The 23,614-nt window shown below is 38.7% G+C and overlaps 1 protein-coding gene across 2 annotated transcripts in view; it reads left to right on the top strand.

The window, feature by feature from the left end:
* Positions 1 to 23,614, top strand: part of ECPAS (Ecm29 proteasome adaptor and scaffold) — a 60,539-nt gene that overhangs the window by 10,453 nt on the left and 26,472 nt on the right. For both annotated transcript variants that reach the window (XM_050329359.1, XM_050329358.1), the window contains exons 3-23: positions 1,814 to 1,930; positions 3,509 to 3,627; positions 4,766 to 4,918; positions 7,134 to 7,302; positions 7,824 to 7,963; positions 8,994 to 9,075; positions 9,334 to 9,453; positions 9,631 to 9,716; positions 9,981 to 10,059; positions 11,124 to 11,173; positions 11,718 to 11,784; positions 11,891 to 12,013; positions 13,131 to 13,234; positions 14,286 to 14,409; positions 16,599 to 16,679; positions 17,409 to 17,640; positions 18,182 to 18,273; positions 20,036 to 20,170; positions 22,093 to 22,258; positions 22,677 to 22,849; positions 23,282 to 23,383. In XM_050329359.1, the coding sequence (XP_050185316.1) occupies positions 1,814 to 1,930; positions 3,509 to 3,627; positions 4,766 to 4,918; positions 7,134 to 7,302; positions 7,824 to 7,963; positions 8,994 to 9,075; positions 9,334 to 9,453; positions 9,631 to 9,716; positions 9,981 to 10,059; positions 11,124 to 11,173; positions 11,718 to 11,784; positions 11,891 to 12,013; positions 13,131 to 13,234; positions 14,286 to 14,409; positions 16,599 to 16,679; positions 17,409 to 17,640; positions 18,182 to 18,273; positions 20,036 to 20,170; positions 22,093 to 22,258; positions 22,677 to 22,849; positions 23,282 to 23,383 (2,514 nt within the window). The remainder of the gene's footprint in view (positions 1 to 1,813; positions 1,931 to 3,508; positions 3,628 to 4,765; positions 4,919 to 7,133; positions 7,303 to 7,823; positions 7,964 to 8,993; positions 9,076 to 9,333; positions 9,454 to 9,630; positions 9,717 to 9,980; positions 10,060 to 11,123; positions 11,174 to 11,717; positions 11,785 to 11,890; positions 12,014 to 13,130; positions 13,235 to 14,285; positions 14,410 to 16,598; positions 16,680 to 17,408; positions 17,641 to 18,181; positions 18,274 to 20,035; positions 20,171 to 22,092; positions 22,259 to 22,676; positions 22,850 to 23,281; positions 23,384 to 23,614) is intronic.

Genomic DNA, 23,614 nt, shown 5'->3' with positions numbered 1-23,614 from the left:
GCTGACAGCATTTGTGCCAGACTGGACACCCTGTCTCTTTAAATGCAGTCATACTTGGAAGTGCTGACATTCACCTGTTTCAGGTCTGAAGAGTGCTACTGGATGAGATCCTTAGTGCACTGATTTGATATTAATGATTAGAGTAGTAGGGCATGAGCTAAACTCTTATACATACCCAAATCCAATCATATCCTTTCTTACCAGGCACCACTGGTCATTTGAACACATTCATCAAGGTCTGTACTAGTTGTGTTTTCTACCCTTTCTCCAAGGAAGATCTGTGCAGACAAGTTTTTTCCTCTCTAAAATAGTATGAATTTTTTGGCTCTTATTATAATAAATTGACAGCAGCAAAATTTGATAACTGTCACCATTACTTAGTTTGTCAGCTTATCTCTGTTCTCAATCACATGTCTGTGGTCAGCTCTGCAGTTTTGCTGGATTATAGCTGGACATTATTTTGTTTGGCACTTAGTCATGGAGTTGGATGTAAAGATGATGTCTTAACTCAATAAAGTTCAGCACGTGTATGTGTCTATTACAGACTTCAGTGACAGCAATTTAGCTGTTTTTTCAGCATACTGTGTCCAAGGCAATGATCCCTCAAAACCACGGGACACTGTGGCTTTTTGATTTTTAATTTCTTGAAGTCAACTTGAATCTAGGACTGGCTCTGACTGGTTTTACTGGAACTGAGCTGATTTCATCTAATGTCACTTATATTTTTGTACCACTTTGCATGAGAATCTGATAGGGTTTGCAAGCAAGATGCAGATGTTCAGTGTGATTTCTCAGAATGGATACTTGTTCCAGAGCAGAGTTTTGTAGTTTTTCAAGTTCCTCCATTTCATTATGGTATCTCATTTAGTGGGTTTACAAATGACACTGCTGATGCTATGCTAAGAATAACTTAATGGGATTGTAGAATTATGGGATAATTCAGCTTGGAGTGGACCTTAGAAGGTCTCCACACTAATCTCCTGTTTAAAACAGTCCATTACAAGTTCAGTTCAGGATGCTGAAGGTTTTCTTGAGAAACCTCTGAGGATAGAGACTGTACAAACTTTCTGGGCACCAACTTCATTGCTTGAGAGCCCTCATCATGAGAAAGTATCACTTTCCTTCCCTCTGTTTTCAGCACACTGTGGCCCTGGCTTAGCTCGCTGTTCACCAGAGCTTGGGACCATCCCCCTACCACAGGAGTTGGCTGATCCCATTGGCATTGCTGCCAGAGCTCTGCCTACCCGTGGCAGGGCTACACACTGCTCCTGCCTGACATTCACAGCACTTCTATTGGCTTCCCCTCTTGGTGGAAGCATCTAAGTTCTGTAATGTTCCACTCCAAATGTAGTTCTCATACACTTACTTGATAGCTTTATTATGGGTGGGCCTTTTCTCATAATTTATTTTGGTTTGTGTCATGAATTGGAGTTATTCTGCAGCCCAACATAGAGCAGCAACGCAGATTTCCAAGCCAGGCTCAGTTCTGAGGGATGTTAACCAACTGTAGAAAGAACTGGTCGTCTTCACTAATCCTTCCTGATATTTCTCTACATGGAAGTTATTGACTGTAGCATGGTTTAGGACTTGTGTTTGTCTTAACAGTGACTTGAGACATGTCAGAGAGGTTTCAAGATAATCCAGTAAATGATGGCTGCTGTTTTCTTAGAGATTAAATAATCGGTAAACTCAGGCTTGATTTGTTTAGAGTAGGCCTGCCTAGTGGACTGAGGGTGATGCATGGAGTCCAAAGCAGTAAAATTAACGGTGCTTCTTTCAACATTTTTTGTTTTTTTCTCTTTCTTCCTGTCAGGTCATGGAGTTGCTAGTTCATCTGAATAAGCGCATCAAAAGTCGTCCAAAAATTCAGCTTCCAGTAGAGACATTGCTAGTTCAATATCAAGATCCCTCTGCAGTGTCTTTTGTCACTGTAAGTGTCAGTTCTTCTAAGAATGTTTGCTGTTTTACTTGTAACAAGCAGAATATTCTTTATAGCTCCTGTATCTGGCTCTGTCAGTTTTCCTAGTAAGTATGTTACTTTTACAAGATTGAAGTTCTAAGAGCTTTTTTTAAACTAAAATTTATAGTCTGGTATGGGTGAAACTTAGTTTAATAAACCATTTTTCAGTTTACATTAGTGATAATTACTCTTGATATTTCATGAATGCATGAATTGTCATTATCTGTATTGTAAAGGGTCTGTTCATTGGTAAAAGATGCATCTTGCAAGCAGCTACCAATCCTTATCCTAATATATGCAGGATCAGAGTGTTACTTAAAACCACCGGTATCTCTAAACACATGAGAGCCTGTATTTTTATGTGGTTTTAGGATCAGGACCTTAGCTGAGCCGGAAAAGAAGAAAAAAAAGTTATAGATGGCAAAACTTTACTAGATTTCATTTAATCTAGTTTGAAAAGTGAAAATGGTTTAAAAATGTTTTTGTGAAACCATGAGACAATTTGCATTTCGGTTTTGGTAGATCTGTTGGAAACCAGCACCATGAAACAAGTGATAAAATCGTAGGGAAACTTTGTACTTTTCATTATGCTATTCAATCATGAGTAGCATAAATTAAAAACAGTGCCTTGGAAATTCATGGAGAAATATTTAGACTTTAAACAGTAGTAACATAGAAGTAATCTTAGATTGTCTTTACACAAGTAGAATTACTGGCGTTCACCTTTTAGAAATGGCTGAGGGCATCTAGGGTGGATTTGTTTTGTAGAGCGAAAAGAACCATCTCGTTTAAAGAGATACTTGACATGAACTGTGCTTTTGGCTGGACATGTCAAAAACCTCTTTTCATTCATGTATCTCAGTGATGCATCTTGTTTTGCATCATAGGACTTCATAGAATTTTAGCTTAAATGCCATCTACAGAGTAGTGTAGTGCTTCCCTCTTCAGCACTTCTTTCAACCAGGTCCCTGAACAAACTGTTACCTCTGCAGTTCTTGGCTGAATATGGAAAAGCAGGACAACAGTTAGATAGTCCAGTATTCAGTATTGCTTTGCTGTGCTGATCTGTCACTGGATTCTTAATTGCACTTGCAGCTTTTAATTGTGATTTAGAAACATGTTTTCAAGAGAAACCTTGCCTATGCTGCTGACTTTGTATTTATGCAATACTGCTCTCTATTTTATTTCAGAAATGGGTAGGACAGAACTTTATATTTGCTTTTATTGAAACTCTTGCTCAGGTACAGCTGCTTTTAGTGAAATTGGCAGTGAATAAGACAAGCCAGAGAGGGATTTCTTTGCATTGTTGATTTCTGCATTGTTGTTTTCTGCCTTTTGAAGTAGAGGCCCAGCAAGACCTACTCTGAGTAGTTACTGCTGAGCCTACCTTTCAGTAGCTATCAGTCTGACAAGTCTTAGACTTAAAAAATTGGTCTTCCAACACATATGTTTTTCCCAGCACCCAGTTACGTAACACATACAAGAGTTTAAAGATCACATACGTGTTATGCACTGTTGCAATACTATGTGCTTTTTCTACTCCTTTAGAATTTTACCATAATTTATGTTAAGATGGGATACCCCCGTCTGCCTGTGGAAAAACAATGTGAATTGGCTCCAACCCTTCTCACTGCAATGGAAGGGAAACCTCAACCACAACAAGACAGGTATAACCACTTATTTTTGTAGTCAATGCTGTTGGTATTGTTTTAGTAAAATAATTTATATCAGTTTGTTAAAATATGTCTTTCCTTGGATACTGTCTTCATTGTTTGGGATGTTCTTGGCTTGTATGGTTTGGATCAGCAATTCAGTATTTTGGATTGTATGAAGAACTAATACAGTCTGCTGTTGTAATAATACAGAGGACCTGCATCAGCAGACTCCTTGTATGATAAGAGGCCTGTGTTATGATGGAAACCAAGTGCCTGTCCCTATCCCCTATATATCTTCATCAAATTCTGGTTTTCAGCTTCGGGTCAGACCTTCAGTAAATATACTCTGTCTAGCAGCAGGAACAGCACTAGATGTCTCAGACTGGCCACTCTAAATTGAGAGAGAACCAAAATTCCTACTTTATTGGTACACAAAGTTGTAATAAATAAAAAAAGACTGAAGTCGGGGACTGCTCTATATTAACCTCTAGAAAACCATTAATAATGGACCTCATTTACATTGAGATGAGTTTCTGCTGTGTTGGCATTGGAAAATGACATTAAAATAATATCTTAATTCACTCTACATTACTGTGATGGTGTAGAAGTATTTTAAAAGTGACCTTATTGAAAGGTCTTGCAGTAAAATCATGTTGCTGTTCATGAGATCAGTGGGAAAATCTGGGAGCATGGTTCTGCCCTGTCAAAAAAACGAGTGCATGAGTGAAGAGAAGTGCATGAGTTTGGAAAATCTGGCTGTACTGCTATATAGTCAGTATATATAGTAATATGTAACAATGTATTTGTCTATGTTTCATGAGAATGAGAAAGTCATAGATTGTATTTTTTGGCATAATTGTGGAGCTATCAAAGGTCTGGACAAAGGCAGACTATCTCTCCAGATGTGTATCTGTGCATGCACGCAGAGATACATGTTCTATTTTAAGGGGAAATCTTAATTCATTTTCTGACTTTCATTTTTAAGTACATCGGGGGCAAATAGAGGCCACTGAATATGTCTAACTTTTGTTAATATTTTCTCTTTTTGCTATTAAGGACCAGATTTGTTGTAAAAGGTTTCTCTCTTGAATGTTGTGAATAAACAGGTGTGGTTTTTTTAATGGTTGCAGTAAATATAATTGTTTTTCAGCCTAATGCATCTTCTAATACCAACCCTTTTTCACATGAAATACCCTGCTGAACCACTGAAAGCAGCAGCTTCTCCCTTTAATCTTGCTGAAAAACCAAAGACTGTACAGCTGCTTTTGGACTTTATGTTGGATGTTCTTCTTATGCCTTATGGGTGAGTTGATACCACTCTAGTATCAATGTGTTCTTTACATGTGAAACATTACAAACTACACCCTTGAAACTCATTTAAAATATGCTGTTATTTCCTATCTCAAATGAAACCAGTTACATGTTTCAGTAAGATAGAAAGCAGGGTGCTAGTGTTAGGAACAGGATCACCATTTTCCTTTTTTTTCCAAAACCTCTCTTTTCTACTTAATTAGGTGTTCTGCTAATCTGTCCTTACCTATTGTATGATCAAAGTGAAACTATGAGACATGTGACCTATCTGTTAAATAACCAAACTTTTCATGTAGAAGTCTGACCAAAATGTGTGCTTTTCTTCCTGTAGTTGAATTTTAAGGCTTATACTACTCTGGGGTTATAAGCAAGCATAATCTCTGAAAATCTGTGCTTTACACAGGGGAATCTTTAGTAACAAGATTTGTCTTTCATCTGTCTTCTGGTGAAAAATGTTTAGACTGCAATGGTGTTGTCTTAGTGTGATTACTCTTTCTGAAAGCAAGAACAATGTACAGAGCAACTTAAATTTATTGATCACTGCTTTGTTAGGAACCTTCTAGTGTCTAAAATCAATACTTTCTCAAAATCTTCCACCTTATTTTCCACAAACTTTTTTTTGTTGTCTTTGTATTGCTAGGGGAGCTTTTGCTTTGAAAGAAAATAGAAATAATTTTAATGGTAGAACATGTGTGTTGTGGGTTTTTTTGTTTTTTTGTTTTTTTGTTTTTTTTTGACAAAAACATATTTCCTATGGGATTGGTTCCAATAGAATTTTTCTTAGCATATAAGTCTTGCTTACCTGAGTGGATTAACCTAAGGTAATTAATTTAAAATAGTGAGCATGTGATCTTTCTCCCATTAGCTTTTGCTGGAGGCTGTGCACCCATCAGATGTTTCAGGGGCCACTTCCTTTCTGTTTGAGTGTGTAGAATCTTGCAGCTTCTAGTTTAAAATGCTTAGGCTTCTCTTCTGTTCACAGCTCAAACTCTTCAGTTGGCCCAGGTTTATGCTCTTAGCTTAATCCCCACACTGTTGTGCCTGTAGCTTCAGCAGTTGAAGTCCTTGGGCTTTGCAGTGAGACTTTGCTCCCTTCCACGCTTATGTACTCTGGCCAGGGAGGAGTTTTTAAATCACAGAATCATATAGATTGAAAGAGACCTCCGAGAAAATACTGAGATGTCAAAAGTAGGGGGTGAAGGTTTTAATTTTCTTTCCAGAAGGTGCTCAGAGAGTGACTTCAGCTAGCTCATGGCTCTGGATATCTGTGTCTTAAGGTCTTGCTCCCTGGGGTGCGGCGTGTGACTGCAGCAGTTTACATGTAATTTGTGCTTGTTAGAACTTGCTCTGTCATTGCCCACTTAGGAATTAGCCTTACCTTGTAGTAAAGGAACCAGGAAACTTAACTGTAGGGCTTAAAGCTAACAATCAAGCATTTAAAGCGTTGATTAATGAGACTTGGAATGAATGTTTATCCTTATTGTTGAGACTGTTTACCTTTTTTTCTGTGCTGAATGCTGTGAATGGCTGTCTGGGGTCAAGTAATTCTTGTTGGTCTCTGCAGTACAGTTTTGATGCCTTCATGCTTCCAAGGATAAGTGGAGAGGTGGAGTGGCTTTTGTGAAAGGCTGGAGATGTGTAACAGGGCAACTAGACTGGTCAGTCTTCCAAAAGACCAAGACTTGTAAACTTAATCTTTTTGGTTTTGCTTTCCTTCCCTGTCCGCTATTTTCCGAGAGAGTCTCTCATTTATTTATTTTTTATATCAGCGTTTGTTTCCTGCCACTTTGTATTGCATATGCTTCATTATTTCCCTTGGTAGGTTTGTGTTTTTCACATATAAATGTCGTTGAAGCTTTTAGCACAAGTTTCTCAGATGTAGTGCTGTATATGTATTTTTACTTCTAAGACAAAAGAGATAATTCTTTCTGGTTTGTAACCCGTGAACCTCTTCAGGAAATGCCGGTGAACCCTCTCCTAACTGAGGTTTGTTTTCAAACACAGTGAGATCGCTTATGGCTCTTGCAGAATATGTTCGGATAACTGGTAGCCGAGTCTCAAATTCTGTTGTGTATTGGAGTCATGGGATAAAAAAAAAAATACATGAAGTTGGACAAGTTATGTGTATTCCTTCATTCCAGCATCTAATTCAGCTGGTAGTGTGCATTGGTAAAGCCTCTAATGAAAGTCCTTTCCCTCCTGCTTAGGTTCGTATTGAATGAATCTCAAAGTCGACAAAATGTGCCCTCCACCCAGGGCCCTTCATTGAGTAGTGCAGGAGGTTCTGGAATCCCTCAACCACCTCCAGGGATGAGCTTTTATGCAGCCAAAAGGGTAATTGGAGATAGTCCATGGACACCAGAGCTGCTAGAACAGGTACTCAGAGCTGTGGGGTTGGTCCTTGGAGAACAGGGAGTGGGCACAGGAATGGTTACAGATAGAGGAATGGAAGGCCAGAGGGAAATATGTAACTAATTCTGACAGATCTTTATTTGCCCTGAGGGAATTTTTTGAGGGACTTTGCACGATGCCTTAAGGAATTTTGGAGTGGTGAGACAGGAGGAAGGTGTCAGCAGTTCTCAGAGCTGACTAGGAATCAGCCGTGACTGCAGCCTGCTCCTGTGTTTTCTTCCTAAAGGTTGCAACAGTGTCTTTTGTTCATGAAGCCTTTTTGGCAGTGGAGTAACAGCGTATCCTTAATGGTCATGCTGATACTTTGCTGCAGGGGACTGCTTTGACAGCAGGCAAGAGAATTGCTCGGCTAAAAAGAGGAAGAGCATGTGAACTTACCTTAGCAAGCAGAAACCACGATTTCAGACATCTGAACTGCTACAGTTACTGTAACATCCAATTTTTTTGTCAGTAATATTGTCTTTACTTTCCCTGGTGTTGAACAGTGTAAACTGGGAATAGTGAAGTTCATTGAAGCTGAGCAAGTGCCCGAGCTCGAAGCTGTTATACACCTGGTTGTAGCCTCCAGTGATACAAGACACAGTGTTGCCACCGCAGCAGACCTTGAGCTAAAGAGCAAACAAAGGTATGGTCTGGATGTTTGGAGAAGACAGTGTTAATGTCTTAAGCTAGCTACAATGAATGTAATGCTCTAGAGAGGATGTGCTCTGAAAGGAGGAAGGCTGCAGTCCCCTGTGTACCTGTGAAGCTGCCATGGATTCACACCAGGCTGGGAATGATTTGGCTCACCACCTGGGAACATCACTTGGCTCTGGAACTGACAGCTTTAGCTGTGTGGTTTTGATAAATTTTTTAGTATTGCTTTTGAGCCATTTTCTTACCAAATGGTAGAGAATATCAGTAGTTTCCACGTTACCCTCTGTGGATTCTCAGTGGTCAATGAGGCCCTAGTAAATGATTCTCAGAAAAGTATATTTTCATTTAATTTATTAAGAGAGTAAAGACAATAATTGTGAAATGGATCATAGTCTAGGAAGTTGGCAGCTACTGTTCTCTGCATTATTAAAACTTCATCTTGGCTGCAGTTCACCTTTCATCATCTAAAGACAATGCTTCTGTCTTTAACTCGTCATGGGGCCAGAGTAATGGCTGTTGGTACTATTGGCTGAAACATTGATCGTGCGAGGGTTGCTGGCTCGTGTAGGACGAGGGAGCAAGGCAGACCTGTCTTTGAAATGTGCAGGTGGCTTCTGTAGGACTGTTTAACTTAAAGTCACACAAAATAACTGTGTGGATGAAATGCATGTTAATATGTAATGTTAAGTGGGTTTTATAAGAAATATGTGCTAGTTCATAGCTTACCGTTCTGTATTCAGTTGGTAGATTACAGTGGTCCGTATGTCTTATTTCAGTGAGAGAGAAGGGAACACATAGATTTCTCACAAATTATTTGATAATATGTTGTCAGAAATTGTAAGTGTAATCACTTCACATTCTTTATGATTATATATATGTGGGAAGAGTGGTTACAAATCAAACCAGTTCTGGGAGGATTGTGAATATGATGCAAAATGCTGTAAACCACATATATTTTGAGAAGCAATCAGAGGTCAAAATCATAATATGTTGCTGTTCAATGTGGTTTTTTTCTTCAGTTTAATTGACTGGAATAATCCTGCTATCATCAACAAAATGTATAAAGTGTATCTTGGGGATATACCACTGAAAACCAAGGAGGTAAGATTTGCCTTCAGAGTTGCATATCTTCTTAATTTCTGAAGAAGTAATTTTAGTTGCCTTATTTTATTTGAAGAAGATATACATTTATTTCTTAAATCTATCACTTCCTTTGATCTCTACTTTCACTGAACATTTATGCTATTGAATAATTTTTTTCTCTGACCCACTGTGTTCTGATTTGCAGTAGAAGGTTATTAAGCTAACTTAAAAGTACTACTGTCCAAAGATGCTCTATTTCATCTCTGTTTCTGGCAGGGATCTGTTCTCAAACCAGAAATGAAACGAGAATCAGTCAGCACCCGTGTTAAATTAAAAATAGTTCCTCATCTTCTGCGATCCAGGCAAGCTGCAGAAATGTTCCCAGCTAACATTCAGGTAATGTTTATGTTCCAGAGATGCTTTTCCTAATAAGCTTGGTAATACAGTTCCTCCAGTACCTAGAGAAAGGAAAAGTTGTTACTGATGATAGTGTTTAGAGGAGAGGAGGAATTGGAAAACCTCTGAAAATGAAACCAGACACTCTCTGATCTGCTCCTTCTCCCATTTGGTCAGGTGGTTTACGATGGACTCTTTGGTGCAAACACAAATGCAAAACTGAGAAGTCTGTCATTGCAGTTCGTGCATCATATTTGTATCATGTAAGTAATTCAGAGAGTACAGTGGTTTTTTAGCTATTTGCCCAGAAACCACTCTGTTTAATAAATATGTAACTGAACCAAGAAATACTAAAACTCATAGGAAGTAATGGTTTTTTTTAATTAATCCTGGTAGTTCCATGTCTGTCCTTGCACACAGTAAGCTGTAATTTCTCAGCTTTTTCAGTTGAGAAAAAGTGACACTAGAGAAGATACTTTTAAGGATGCAAAAGATAATCTTTTGTTTGTTGATGTCTCTAATTGCAGTTGTCCAGAGAGTAAAATAAAGCCATTAGGCCCAATGCTTTTAAATGGACTTACAAAGCTGATCAATGAATACAAAGAGGTAAGATGAAAGGTTCTTTACTGTAATTATTCAGATAATTTTATGAAAAGACAAATACCTTTATGATGGAAACTGATGAATCTTTTTGTGGTGTTTGCCTGGGATAGCTGTGAAAGGATCCCTTTTAAGAATTTTTGTTGGAAGAGAAGCAAATATTTTAGAAGGCTGTAGAGGAAAACTCTTTTATTTGTTTGACACCTACAGATAGGTGCTTGGGCACCATTTGCAGAATCACAGGACATAATAGTGTTGGGACTCTAAAGAGTGAGGCCAGAGTACTATGTTGCTGCTGTTACTCTGGAGCACACAGGGACCTCAGCTGTGGGTGTCTATCCTGTTGTGATAAGCAACCTACTTGTAATACTTTCCATCCTACCTGTCCAGAGATGGTATTGCAATGGGAAGGGTGTTAACAAACAGAACTGCAAATGCCAGCCTGGCCTGGCGAGGTGTTTCCAGTGCAATTTCAGAATGCAAATTCCACACAATACCCCTACATATACCTTACAAAGGGCTGATGTTGCAGATAACCTCTTGCTGCTTCATTTGAACTGTTGAATGTGACCTTCTGGCCTGAATTGGTGCTTGAATGCATGGGCCGCCCATGCCATGGGGAAGGGCATGAAAAAGGAGTGTTTAGGAGATAGTAAACCCATATATAAATGTGCTGCGGGATCCATTGTGCAAACAGCTGCTTTTGTTTACAGCTGCTGTTTAGGTCTAGTGGAAGGTTTCTGTCCCTCTGTTACTCTTTCTTATACTCACTGAATCTCCTTATTTGTCACTCTTGAAATAAAATGTGATTAGGTGACACCAAAAGGGATATTTACATTTTACCACTATTTGCAGTTGTTCTGTTTCTTGGAGAAAAGTGTGCTTCCTCTGTTCCTATAGAATGTTTTTATTCTTGGATAGGAATATTTTATGTTTCAGGATTGTTTTTCCATGAAAGACTGTTTGAGCAGTTTGTAGGCAGGCTTTAAAGTTAATGTTTAATTATAAAAATATACCATCATATATTTCTAAGGTTTTGCTGAATTTTATTTATTGTTTTATCATTCAAGGATTCAAAACTGCTGTCAATGGCATATTCAGCGGTTGGAAAGCTGTCCAGGTAACTGAAGCATCATTTAAGCAATGGTACATTGAATAGTTTTTCCAGAGTAATCAGTTAATTCATCAACAGCAAGCTTTATGCCACCTGCCAGTTCTGCAGCTGAGTGCATGGTGCAGAGAAAAGCATTATGCTTGTGACATCTCCAGAGATGTAAAAACAAATATGTTTTAGTTGATAGTTTCTCTAGCAGTGATTAATGGCAGCTCATGAATTATGAACAGAATTTAAGAAATAGTTTCACTTTTGGGATTGCCTGAAACATAAATTTGAGAAATATACAGCGAAGACCAGAGGGCATGAAGCTGGACAAGTGTCATGTGCTGGTGATCTAAGTGATTATCCATAGAATGTTTTGCTTTCCAAACTGTGTTAAGGGAGGGAGAGTATGCTGTTTTATGGTGGGTATGGCTAAGATAAGGCAAACCCTCTATGCTGACTCTGATTGATTGACCATTATAATATGGGATGAGGGGAAGACCAAATGTGAAGAATTTCAATTGTAAAAACCAAAAGCTTCATGAATTAAAATATCTTGTTTCAGCCGAATGCCTCAGCTGTTTACCAAGGATATAGCACTGGTACAGCAGTTTTTTGAAGCTTTATGCAAGGTGGGTACTGGTGGGGCTTTGTGGAATCATTAATGTTTTTTACTAGTTTTGCCTTATTCGTGCCACTACACTCTGTAAAGTGAAAACTCTTGGTTTTGTGCTGCAGGAAGATGCTGATACTAGACTTGCCATTCAGGAGGCGTTGTCTATGATGGTTGGAGCATACAGTAACTTGGAAGGAGCCCAGCGTACCCTAATGGAAGCTCTTGTAGCTTCTTATTTAATAAAGGTATTTTCAGTGGAGTCAAAATTGCATACCTTAAAAAAAAAGGCTATTAATTGTTTTCCTGTTTCCTGACACTTCTGTTAGATACTTTTAGAATAAGTCTCCCTTTTCTTGCTGAGTGTGTTGGCCTGTCTGGGAGGAGGAGGGAGTGTGTATGCTCAAATAAAATATTTTTAATATGACTCAGTGGCTGCAAGGAAGGTGACAGTGCAGTTCTCTATTTGAGTTCTGTTTAGCAAACAAACAAATCCGTTGCAATTGCACTGTATGTGTCTCATAGTCTCCTTGTAAGGCAACTTCTGAGAAGCAGATTATTCAAGGACAGTGTCTTCTGAAATGCTTTGAGACAGCAAGAGTTTGGTAGAAGGGATCGTTCACTAAGTGCGGTTTCAGCGGACTATGTGATTTCTGACACTCCTGGGAACTTCCCCAAGAATTCAACCTTAAGACACTAGGCTAGAGTAAACCACACTTGACCGACTCTCTTACTTTACTTAGTATCTTCTTTGCGTCCAGAATACCCCAGAGTCTGAATTTTTAGAAAGTGTTTTTTGTATACTCTGTGTTTGTGTGGGTATATATACTCAGGAGGTATATGTATTTCTTGTGTAAGAGACTGTTTTCTTGCTGTTGATTCTTGACTCTTTTGCTCAAGGGATTTTGATCTCCAGGCAATATATTTTGGAGACTCTCTTTAGAGAGTACAGACCTTGTAGACAGAATGACCACACTAGGCTCATGTTTCTTTTCAACCTCTGGCTGTGCTGCTCCAAAGCATAGCTTTGTTTTCTGTGAATAGATGATGTATGTTATATTAATTTCAAAATTGCCTGGATGGAACAGTTCAGTTGTCCAAGAGAATGATAACCCTGATTTCCCCAAAATGTGCCTGTATTTAATTAAACATTTCAGTCCCCACTTGTGTGTATATGAGAAGCTTTTCCCCACCTCCTGCCATATCAAGAGTTAGCATGAGCAGTGTCTCAAAATGTCTAAACTCTTTGAGTCATGTTGGTACCAAAGGACAAAACAGTCGACTAATGATGTGAAAGTTGTGAGTGCAAGTTATTAGTGCTGTCATTTAAAACTCAACCATATGTTTGTGTCTTTTCCCTTTAAGCCTGAAGTTCAAGTACGTCAAGTGGCTGTGAAATTCGCTAGCACAGTGTTCCCTCCAGATCATATCCCTTCCAGATACCTACTTCTGTTAGCTGCAGGAGACCCGTAAGTTATTTTCCTCTATAAGTTATGTTCATATATATATACACACACACATATATGTGTGCTCATGCACACATATATTTGCATCCAATATATATTTGGATTAAATATGAATGCCTCAATATGCGTATGTATGTAAGTCTGCACATAAATAACTTACAGAAGATCAAATATGGTAGTTCAGAAATCACTGTATGCACAGGGACATTCTTGGCAGTTCTGTGGAGAACTGTTACTGTGCTCTGTGATAGCCTTTGCTTTGGATTGTTTTTCTTGTTTCAGATGAAGTGCTGTCACTAGAGCACTTCATGTTTAATGATCAGTTGCAATTGCAAAGTAGAAATGCACTAACTGAAGTCAGTTTTGCAGTGGGTAGGAATTATTTTTTCCTGGCAGATTTTATCAGTCTATTTTTAGCTGGTATTTGTAGAGTCAAGAGCATGCACTTGTGAGAGTTGCCGCACTCTGCTGAGGTGTAGGTGACTTGTTAAATTACACTAATCATTTCATTTGCAGTTTGGTGGGGATTTTTCCTACTTACTTTAATTGCTCAATTTTTGGTGTAAGTAGCTATTATGTAACTAAGGAAAGCTGAACGGATCAATTGCAACAAACAGCTCTGTCACTGCAGTGTCAGCATTGTTTCAGGATAGTTATATGCTGTTAAGGAGATAATGATAAACCTGGTAGGTATTAGCTGAAGCTTGACTATAGGAAGTGGTAAAGAGGAGTAGCAGATAGGAAGACAAAGATGTGGGAACCAAGAACTGCTTCTGAACTGTAGAAGGATGTAAGAGGAGCAGAAGTGAGCTCAAACAGATGGTTTTGCGGAGGGCATTCATTTCTATTCTTTTTTTCTTTCCCCTCTTTAAAGAAAACAAATCATTAAAAGTTCTAATACAAGATATTTTTTTCCTTCCTTTCAAAAAAACGCCTCACATCTCATTTAAAAACTGTTCTCTCTCTACCTCAGCTTCCCAACATACCTTGCTGATCATTAGAGACCATTTGTTCTATCCAAATAATGTCTTTTTTTCATCTTTTCTTATGAAAGACGGGAGGAGGTACATGGAGAAGCCCAGAGGGTACTGAGAACATTTTCTGGAAAAAATGAAAAGGAGAGTTCTGGGAAGCAGCTGCCTTCCTTCCCTGAAATGGTCCTTTACATTCAAGACAAGGTATGATGCTTCTGTCTCAAAAAATTACAAATACATACCTGATGCTCAGGCATGTGGTCTTTTCCCTGTGTCTGTCTCCCTCACCTGCCCCAAGGAACAAAGTTAGCAAAAATCACAGAGAGGACCACACATAGTATTGAGTTGCCAAGATTAACACTCATTAATTTCTGCTGGCAGTAATTGCAAGAGGTCCAAGTGTTAAGTAATGAGGCAGATTCTTGAGCAAAGGGAGTATTTTGCTTTGTTGAATTTGTGCAAATGATGTGTGGAATGGGCAGTCCAGAATTCAAGGCTGACAATCCAGCATATTTCACAAATAGGGCTTGCTCACAAATGTATTGTGAAGGCACAGGAGGACCATTTTCTTTTTGGCTGAAAGAAAAATAATGTGCATAAAACAGAAAAAAGATTCTGTGCCATAAAGGAGATACTGAAACAAGTAAAAAAGTCTGATTTGTGACTTAATTTTAGGCCTAATTTTTCATCGTCACTGCAATTTATGGGCATAATGGCCATGCAACTAGCTTTTCACGAGTTTAGTGGAATGATGTGCCAAAAACTGTGCCACTCAGTTTATCCTCACTGTTTGCACTGAGAGCTCATCTAGAAAAGTGTTGAAATATATTCTGTTACACAATTCCGTGTAGAGTAGCTATGGTGGGTTTATAAACTGTAAAGATGTGAAGAGTCATTAGCAGGTTTTTTTTAAATGGTTATTTAACTGGTTATTGAAATATGTATTTAAATATTACATTTATATAATAATATTTATATATTATAGCAATAATACTTATAGTATTATTTATAATTTTATAATACAAATATCTTTATATTATAAATAAATATGTATTTATTTAAATATATATTTAAATATATATTTATTTATATATATGGTTATTTAAATATATATTTAAAAGTTAAGAAACCAAGACTGAGTTTTAGTGCATGTCCCTTTGTAGATAATTTTAAAATTTTCCTTAACATCTGTAATGTCACTTAATAACTATGGATCAGTGTAGTTTAATCACTGCTGAGAAAAAGCAAGATTCCCTCACTCATGAGGAAACTTCAAGAAGAATTTTTGAGCACTTTTCAGATCTCCCCTGCATTCCTGAAGGTGTACTTCAAAATCCAGGAGATGCAGTAGTCTGATTAGTTATCTCTAAATGCGAATTTTCACACATCATCAATAATCTGTGAGTGTTAAGAGATGTTTGAGACTTCTATATGCATTGCTTGGCACAGCTGGCTGAGATGCAAAATGGCTTTCCTGCATGAATTAGCACAATCCTTCTCTCCCCCTACAAGAACATATGTGTGAAAGAGTGGGACCCAATCTGCTAGGTGTGAATGGGAACCCATTCTTCAAGGGAATCACCTTCTGTTCACTAATTCAAGTTTTCTGTAATGATTCTGGATGTCCCTGAAATACAGTGCAGCAAAATATCTCAGCATGTTTAGACAAGTGAGGGTCTGTTGACATCTGCAATTGTGTGTTCATTCACGTGCAAGGCTGCCTAGCTGAATCGAGCCCTGCACTGATGCACATATATAAATATATGTTTAATATATACATGCTTTTCTGCAACATTTGCAGTGGGTTTCACTGGAAATCTCCTGTTCAGATGTTTTTCTTATAGAATATTCCTGGTTGTCATAGCTAACATGTACATGAAAAGAATTTGCTCACTTGCCGCAGCAGCCTTCCACCTGCAGAGTCTGAGAGACTCCCTGGATTTGGCTGGTGCAGCACAGAGCACCCACCTCACACTGCTGGGGAAGTCTGGCTGCTCTGCAGCCTCTCCAGGCAGAGCTACCCTCTCAAAGCTTCCTGGCTGCCTGTCAGTGGGGCACTTCAGAGTTTGAAAGTTTGAGGTATTTTGTTTTTAAATTCTAAAGCACTTCTTTTTTCCTTGAAGAGAAGAAAGACCATTTTAGTCTTCCAACTTCCCCTTCCATTCCCTCTCATGAATTCAGTTTCCGCATTCTAAGTTGATAGTAAAGTAGATTGACTTGAACTGTACCATTTCCAAGTGCACTGTGCCCTTCTTGTTACAGAGCTGTTGTACATTTATTAGTTGCTAAGTGGAGGATTAACACAGTCAGATCAGCAAAATTTCATTGATCTTTCCAACATCTCTGCCATTATTGGTCTGAATGTTCCACTCTTAATATACTCTGTTGTTTAGGCCTCTCACCGAATGAAAACCCCTGCTAAATATATGACTGGAACTGCAGCGTTGCCTTTTAATCCTGCCACATTTGGAGAGGTAACTGTCTATTATTGTCTATTAATGTGTACTATTATTCATTTAGGAAATACTGCAAGAAGCTAATAGCTACGATAAGTCACCTACATTTTAAAATTCTTTTAAACAGATGTTGGAGTTAACTCTCCATCTTCATTCTTAAATGGCAGTCTGAACAGGATTTTCATGGGGGATTGGGAGGAATGTTTCTGAGAGGGTTGCTCCACTGCTTTCTGCAGCATATGTAGTGTAGGAACATGTCAGAGGGAGAAACTGGAAGTCCTGTTCAGAACTCCTGTTATGCTCCTTGAGGCTGTTCTTTTCGTAACAGATTGCCAGGCTTCAGAGACCTGTAGACACAAAGTCAGATGGGAAGCAAGATCTGTATTAGCAGTGTGTTGCCTTGCGTTTGCCAAATTGGTATAGGGTACAGGCTGAACTGCTTGCAAGGAGATTGCATCAGCTGATGATAAACCAAAAGTCTGCATATGATTTAATCTTTAGAGAGTGATGCAGGCACCATAGGGATACCTGCTTACAGAGGTGTATCGCAGAAACTGGCCCTGAGATGTGTTACACTTTATATTTGTTCTTGTGTCTACACTACTCTTCTGTCTAGATTTGGTTAAAGAAGAAACTGTCTAGTTTTGGTTACATTAAATATAGCATATTCCCTGCTCTTTTTTCTCCTCTCTGTTTTTTCAAGCACTCATGCACTCAGTATCCTGTGTTTTTATCTTCTCTTCTTAGATAGTTCTATATCTGCGGATGTGTCTTGCTCACAGTGCTGGTGTGGTGCCAACCTCACAGAGCTTGGCAGATATGCAAGATCATGCTCCAGCCATTGGACGTTACATAAGAAACCTCATGTCTGGCAACCACATAACTTTCTCTTCCTCCTCCTCCTCTTCAAAAAGTGCAGAAACCAACCCTGTACATATATATATTGGCCTTCTTCAGCAACTCTTAGCTGGTGTTGGAGGTAAGAAGCCGTGTGCAGCAGCATCCTGAAGAAAAAAATGTCTTCCCTTACTAGAAATTAGTTGCCTAGTGCTTTGAACTTGGCTACACCTATCACAGACTTGCAACGTGGACTGTATACTCTGTATTTTAAGCTTGTTTTCTTCTATGCTGTTATGTAGGTGGGAGAGAACAGGGCGGTAAAATTGCAGCATCATTTGGCATAATAGTGTAAAATTGTGAAGCCATTGTCTGTAACAGCTTCCTTACCAGTGAATGCTGTCTTCCTCACTCTGATAATAGTCTATCTGCCACAAGTGTAGTCTAAAACACTTGAATGTGTTTAGAACAAATTGCTACCATAGTGTTTACTTCTATTGGCTTCCCTAATATTTCTAAGAAATACTGTACCCTATTATTCTGTATTGTTTGTTATCCCTAGTGAATTGCAGATAAATGCTTTGAAATGCCCAATACTTCTTAACCTCTTTTTACCACTGATTGTTAGATTGTTTTAAATACTGGAGTTGTTTAATAACATGATTCTTTTAATTACTGCTTAGGTTTGCCAGTCATGTATTGTCTTCTAGAAGTTGTTTCAGTGTATCCAGAAAAACTAGCCACCAGATTTGTAGACAAAATGGATTGGATAAAGGTATACTGAACCAACCCCCCCCCCTTTTTTTCTTTTGTTTTGGTTGGATGGGATTTAGCATTATCAAAATCTGGCATAGGTCTCGTGGTGAAACAGAATATTGTTTCCAAGTATGCACTTAATCTGAAGTCCAGTATTTATACTTACAGTCAATACCTCATGAGATGTTATATGTACCAGGAGGGGGAAAATTACTTTTTAGTTCTTTAGTTCTTTGGTGTTACTGATTTACCTACACCTGGGTAATCTATGTTGTCAGTCCTGCAGGCATAGTCAACCAGTTTTTTCTCTGCAAAAGACAACTGAAAACAATATTCTGCACATTTTTGAGGAAATTGGTTAACAATGGAATGTTTTAATGGGAAGATGTGAGTGGCTTCTCAGAAAATGGGATTAATTTGATCCCTAATTGTTTTAGAGGCCTTTCTTTGGAGTTTTTTTATTTATTAGCCTCAACCAAAATAAACAAAAACCCCCCATAAACTGGAGCCTGCTTGGGAATAAGGCAAAGAGAATTCTACTTTCCCTAGATTCTTTTTTCAGATAACTTTGTGCTTTTTCATGAATTTACTTCAAGTATCGAGGATTTTTGAAGCTCTTGGAGGTTGCCTTTCCTTTCATTGGGGGAATCTGGCAGAAACCAATACTTACAGGTTAAAAAAAAATAAAGCGTGTTCGAGTAGTTTCTCCTGATAATATCTGTGCTACATTGCACTGTGTGTGGTTTATCACGTCTCATTTACATGCAGGTATGAACTGCAAAGGAGAGTACTTAAAAACATTCTCCTTTTCAGTATTCCTCATCATTTTTAGAAAAGCCATTTCTTTTCTTTGGCCTGGTGTCCATTTGCAAAATTAAGCTTCTAGGAGTGGTTACTGATAATATCTAGTTTCAGAAACACTGTTGTAAATTATCCTTTTTGTGTTTTTTGCCTTGCCAAGGGAAAGGAACAGGTTCAGGAGTTTGTTAGAAATCAGCTTTGTGATCTCATGCAAGCTTGGAGATGAAGTTAGTGTTATGTTTCATGAGGCTGACAGAGGTCATTTCTTGTTTGCTTGCTTGGCTCATTTTGCTTTCTTTGTGGTGGCCCAAGCCATTCAAAGATTTGGGTATGAATTTTTCATGGGAGTCTGTTGCATTATGCATCAAATTAGTGGCAGAGGTAAGATTATTGTAACAAATGACCCAAGGCTTTCAAAAGTCAACTTTTTAACAATTTACTTAGATAATACAAGATTTCATCTCCAAAGTGAATAATTTAGCATTGAGAACTGTGATTTCTTGGACTTTTTTTTTTTGTCACAGTTGCATTTAAGTGATTTAACCCTCTTGGGCCTTTTCCGCCCTTTGATTATTAAAAAGAGTATGGAACCTGTGGTAGCTTTGGAGAAATAGTGGGTTTAGGCTGTGGGTTTTTTTAGCGCAGTGTGGATGCAAAATGTGAGAGCTCTAAGCTGAAGACAAAATTTGACCAGGAATTCGATCGACATATTTTGACACAGACCTGATGGGTGGCCCTTTTGTGGCTAGTGTCATCTTCCTCCAAAAAGCTGAGTGTGTAAAGAATACTTTGCTGAATTGAGGGCTTTGTTTCTCACAAATTGATAATGCTGTTGTTTTAAAGAGTGGTTTCTGAGTTAAGAACTACTTGCGTAGCTGCATGGCAGTTGTCTCTGTATACTGAATCTTTCTATCAACAGCCTGTATAAGAAGCTGCTTCCATATTTCATGGTTTCGTTTTGTTTTTTAAAACTCCCACAGAGCCTGATGAACACTAACAAGGAGGAAATGCGAGAGCTTGCAGCCCTGTTTTATTCTGTTGTGCTGTCTACCATGTCTGGAGATGAGCTTAGGGCGGCCTTGGAGCAGCTGATCAAGATGACAAAAGACAACCATGTAACTACCTTCCTTTGTCTGCTCCTTGTTTTTATTCATGTCATATAACTGATAGGATATTTGAATCTCACAGTGTGTCAAGGTTGTATTAACCTTAATCTCGGTGTACAATTAAGTAGCTGGCTTCCAACAGGATGGTGAGAAGGGATTTTTGTTGTAGGTGAGTGGAACAGGTCTTTAAATAAATTAATCCCTGAAGCTGTTGTTAAGATCAGTAGCGGGGTTTCCTGGAGACACGTCCCAAGCAAAGCACTGTCGTGCATTTTACCATTTCTAACCAGCTAAATAGCCACGTCTTATTGAGTGGTAATGGATCACACTATCTTCTTCAAACAGTTTACCAATTCCTTATTCTTCAGCATCTGCAGGTACCCACAGAATCTAGAAAATGTTTAACTTATTGAATGTTTAACTCTTCCCCTCCTGAGCCATAGCTGCCTCCTGGGTCCTCATTGCCTCAGGGTCTTGTGCTGGGTTAGGACTGTGGCTTCTTCCCTCTCATTCCACAAGGACTGCTCAGCAGCCCTCCACATGTATCTTTACATGATGGGTTTGCTTGCCTTTCTTCACTCCAGCAGCTTCTTCTCTCTTTCTTGTCTCTCCATTTTGCCACTACAAGCATGGAAAAGGAGTTCTGTAAACAAATTGGGCAAGTTTCTGTGCTGGTGTCTTGAATCCCAAAGGGGAGGGAAAGGAGTAGCATTCCAGGTTATATTTCTTGAAAATGTTTTTGTATCGGTCTCTCTGAAGGACTTTATGGGCCACCATTTTACATTGCAGGTGACAGGCTCAAATGCTGACAAGAAGTGCTTATCACTTTATGTCATAGTTAACAAACATGATTTACTTTGAATCTACGAAAGCTGTACCTGTGAGCCAAAGCCATACCATTGCTCAGTTCTATGTAGGGTGTAGCTCCTGTGATTATGAAGCCAGCACAGACAAGTCCCAGCCCCCTACTACTGCTTTCTGCCCATGTCGCCTAGGAAACTGTGGTTGAAGTTTCACAGAGCCTGTCTGAGAACAGCAGTGTGAACTGTGAAAGGAAAAAAAAAAAGCAGGATGTTCCTATGCCTTTTTGAATCTGAGTCAGTTAGAGCTCTTATTTGCTGTGAAAGTACAAAACTAGTTGAATCAGTACAGTTAGGGGTGGTAGTGATTCAGTATGAAGGGATAGCTGAAGTGTAGACCCATCTTCTGCTGGCTTTACTGTAGTGAGACCACATCAAGGAACAGTCCCTGGTGGCCAAACTAGGTTAAAGATCCCATTCTGGCAGCACAGTTGCACTGGTGCAACTTTTTGTAGGGTTGTGATACAAAACAGAGGTACGAACTAATCAAAGTTTAAGCCCCTGCTCCCATCCTTTTTTTTTTCCCCCAATCAAGGTAGCACTTAAATCTTACAACCTTGTTTCTGCACAAAATCCTTTTGATAGAATTCACCTGTAGAAATGAACATTGTCATTAGATAGTCTCAGCATTGGAGAAAGCGACTCTCTTGACATTTAATTGTAATAATTAAGTTTCACCATTTGTGGCCTACCAAACTGTGTAGAGGCATTGTCTTCAGTGTAGGCCAGCTGTGTTCTCATTCTTAGCAATGCAAATCTAGAGCAATTCCCCTTTTCTGCTTTTTACTAGAGTACAGTTTGTCCCCTTAGTCTGAGTATGTCCATTTTTTAAGTAGAGACAATGTAATATTGTCTTAGTTTACCTTTGTATTTTGTCTTAAGGGCTCCACTCATCAGAGAGCACTAGCAATATCAAACTGTCTGTTGTTGCCTTATGTGTTAGAGAGCTTTGCATTCTTCAGGGTGCCTTCTGATCTGGCTTGTCCATATGTGTTTTTAAATCAGTGCTTTGTGCAAAGTGTCACTTACTTTGAAAATGAGATTTTTTTGCACTGTTGGTGTTGTCTGTAGTGCCCGGAGGTCCAACATGGATCCTTGTTGGCTTTGGGATTTACAGTAGGAAGGTACTTGGCCAAAGGGAAAATCAGAACAATGGAGCTACATGACATAGAACAACCAAACACTGCAGTCATGCCGGAACAAGAACAACTTATAAAGTCAACAACAGAGACAATAGGTAACTTCTTGCTAAGACTTTGCTGCATGTAACAATTGTTTTCTCAATCCATTTGAGGCTGAGAATTTTTCTGATATTTTCTGAGATACTCAGCCCATAGAACTGTAATCTTGAGTTCAGTTTTTGTGATAGAATTTAAAGCATGTAAGAATGTAATCTGGTAAGTTATATGGACATAAACCTTTTCAACAAAACCTAGGTAGACTCAACTCAGACCACGTAGCACAATTACATGCAGTGTCACTGCTTCAGTTCCTTTCAATTTCTCCTTTCACTTTGATTTTATTCTAGCATAATGCTTCCTACTAGCTTTAGAGGAGATAAATGCTTTGCTTCTTGCATGGGTAAAGTACAAGTGCCTACCAGCTGCTAAACTATAGTATAAATTTGAGTCATTCTGTTTTGCTTTTTCCTGTAGGTTCTTTCCTGGACAGCACCTCTCCCTTCCTTGTAGTGGCTGCTTGTACGGCTCTTGGGGAGATTGGCAGGAATGGCCCTCTGCCAATTCCCAATGAAGGAACAGGATTTACAAAGCTACAACTTGTTGAAAATTTATTGGCCCGGATCCCTTCTAGCAAGGAAACAAATAAGGTAAGATTTTGTTGTGGTGTTATGATTAATTTTTGAATGTGTTTGAGTGTTTCATCTCCAAACTCAACCTCATTTAAGGGAATTAGGCTTGTTGTTGGCCTTATTGAGTCAGAGTTAGACTAAAGATTCTTCCAATATTGTCCAGCAGTTGATCACATGTGCTTTCTGCAGTTATAAGTAGGGACTTAAGGGATGAAAATATGAATAGTCATATTTTAATTCAAGAAAAAGGGGAGTATCTTCTTGTAAATAATCCTCAGAGGCTTGTGTTTTGGAAGAGGGGGGTACTGATCAAATAAGCCACTAGCTTGTATGACTTCTGGTAGCTTAAACAGAACTTCAGCAAGGATGAGAAATAGTGGGTTTAAAATGTATCTCCTGAATTTACAGGAGAGTTATGTGATGGTGTTGGTTTTTTTGTTTGTATTTAAGATGAAGGAACGAGCAATACAAACATTAGGTTACTTCCCAGTGGGAGATGAAGATTTTCCTCACCAGAAGCTACTGTTGCAGGGTTTAATGGATTCTGTGGAGGTGAGACACTATAAATGTATTATCCTTTATACTACAGTGAGTATTTCTATTTGGATGCTTTTTATATACTCTAGAGCCAGATTTACAAGGGAAGTTGTCTTTTTGTAATAGTGCCTCTGGGTTTTTTAAAGCTGCCTTGAAATAGAAAGCAGAGGTAGACTTTGGGCTTCTAAAATGTTTTATGCCACAGTGTTTTACACACAGTTTAAAAACTTGGCATTCAAGGTCTCT

Source organism: Myiozetetes cayanensis, unplaced genomic scaffold (assembly GCF_022539395.1).
Source record: "Myiozetetes cayanensis isolate MyiCay16 unplaced genomic scaffold, myiCay2020 scf4, whole genome shotgun sequence".
NCBI classification, from domain to species: domain Eukaryota; kingdom Metazoa; phylum Chordata; class Aves; order Passeriformes; family Tyrannidae; genus Myiozetetes; species Myiozetetes cayanensis.
The sequence above is the reverse complement of the archived record's forward strand: the minus strand, read 5'-3'. Positions and strand labels throughout refer to the sequence as shown.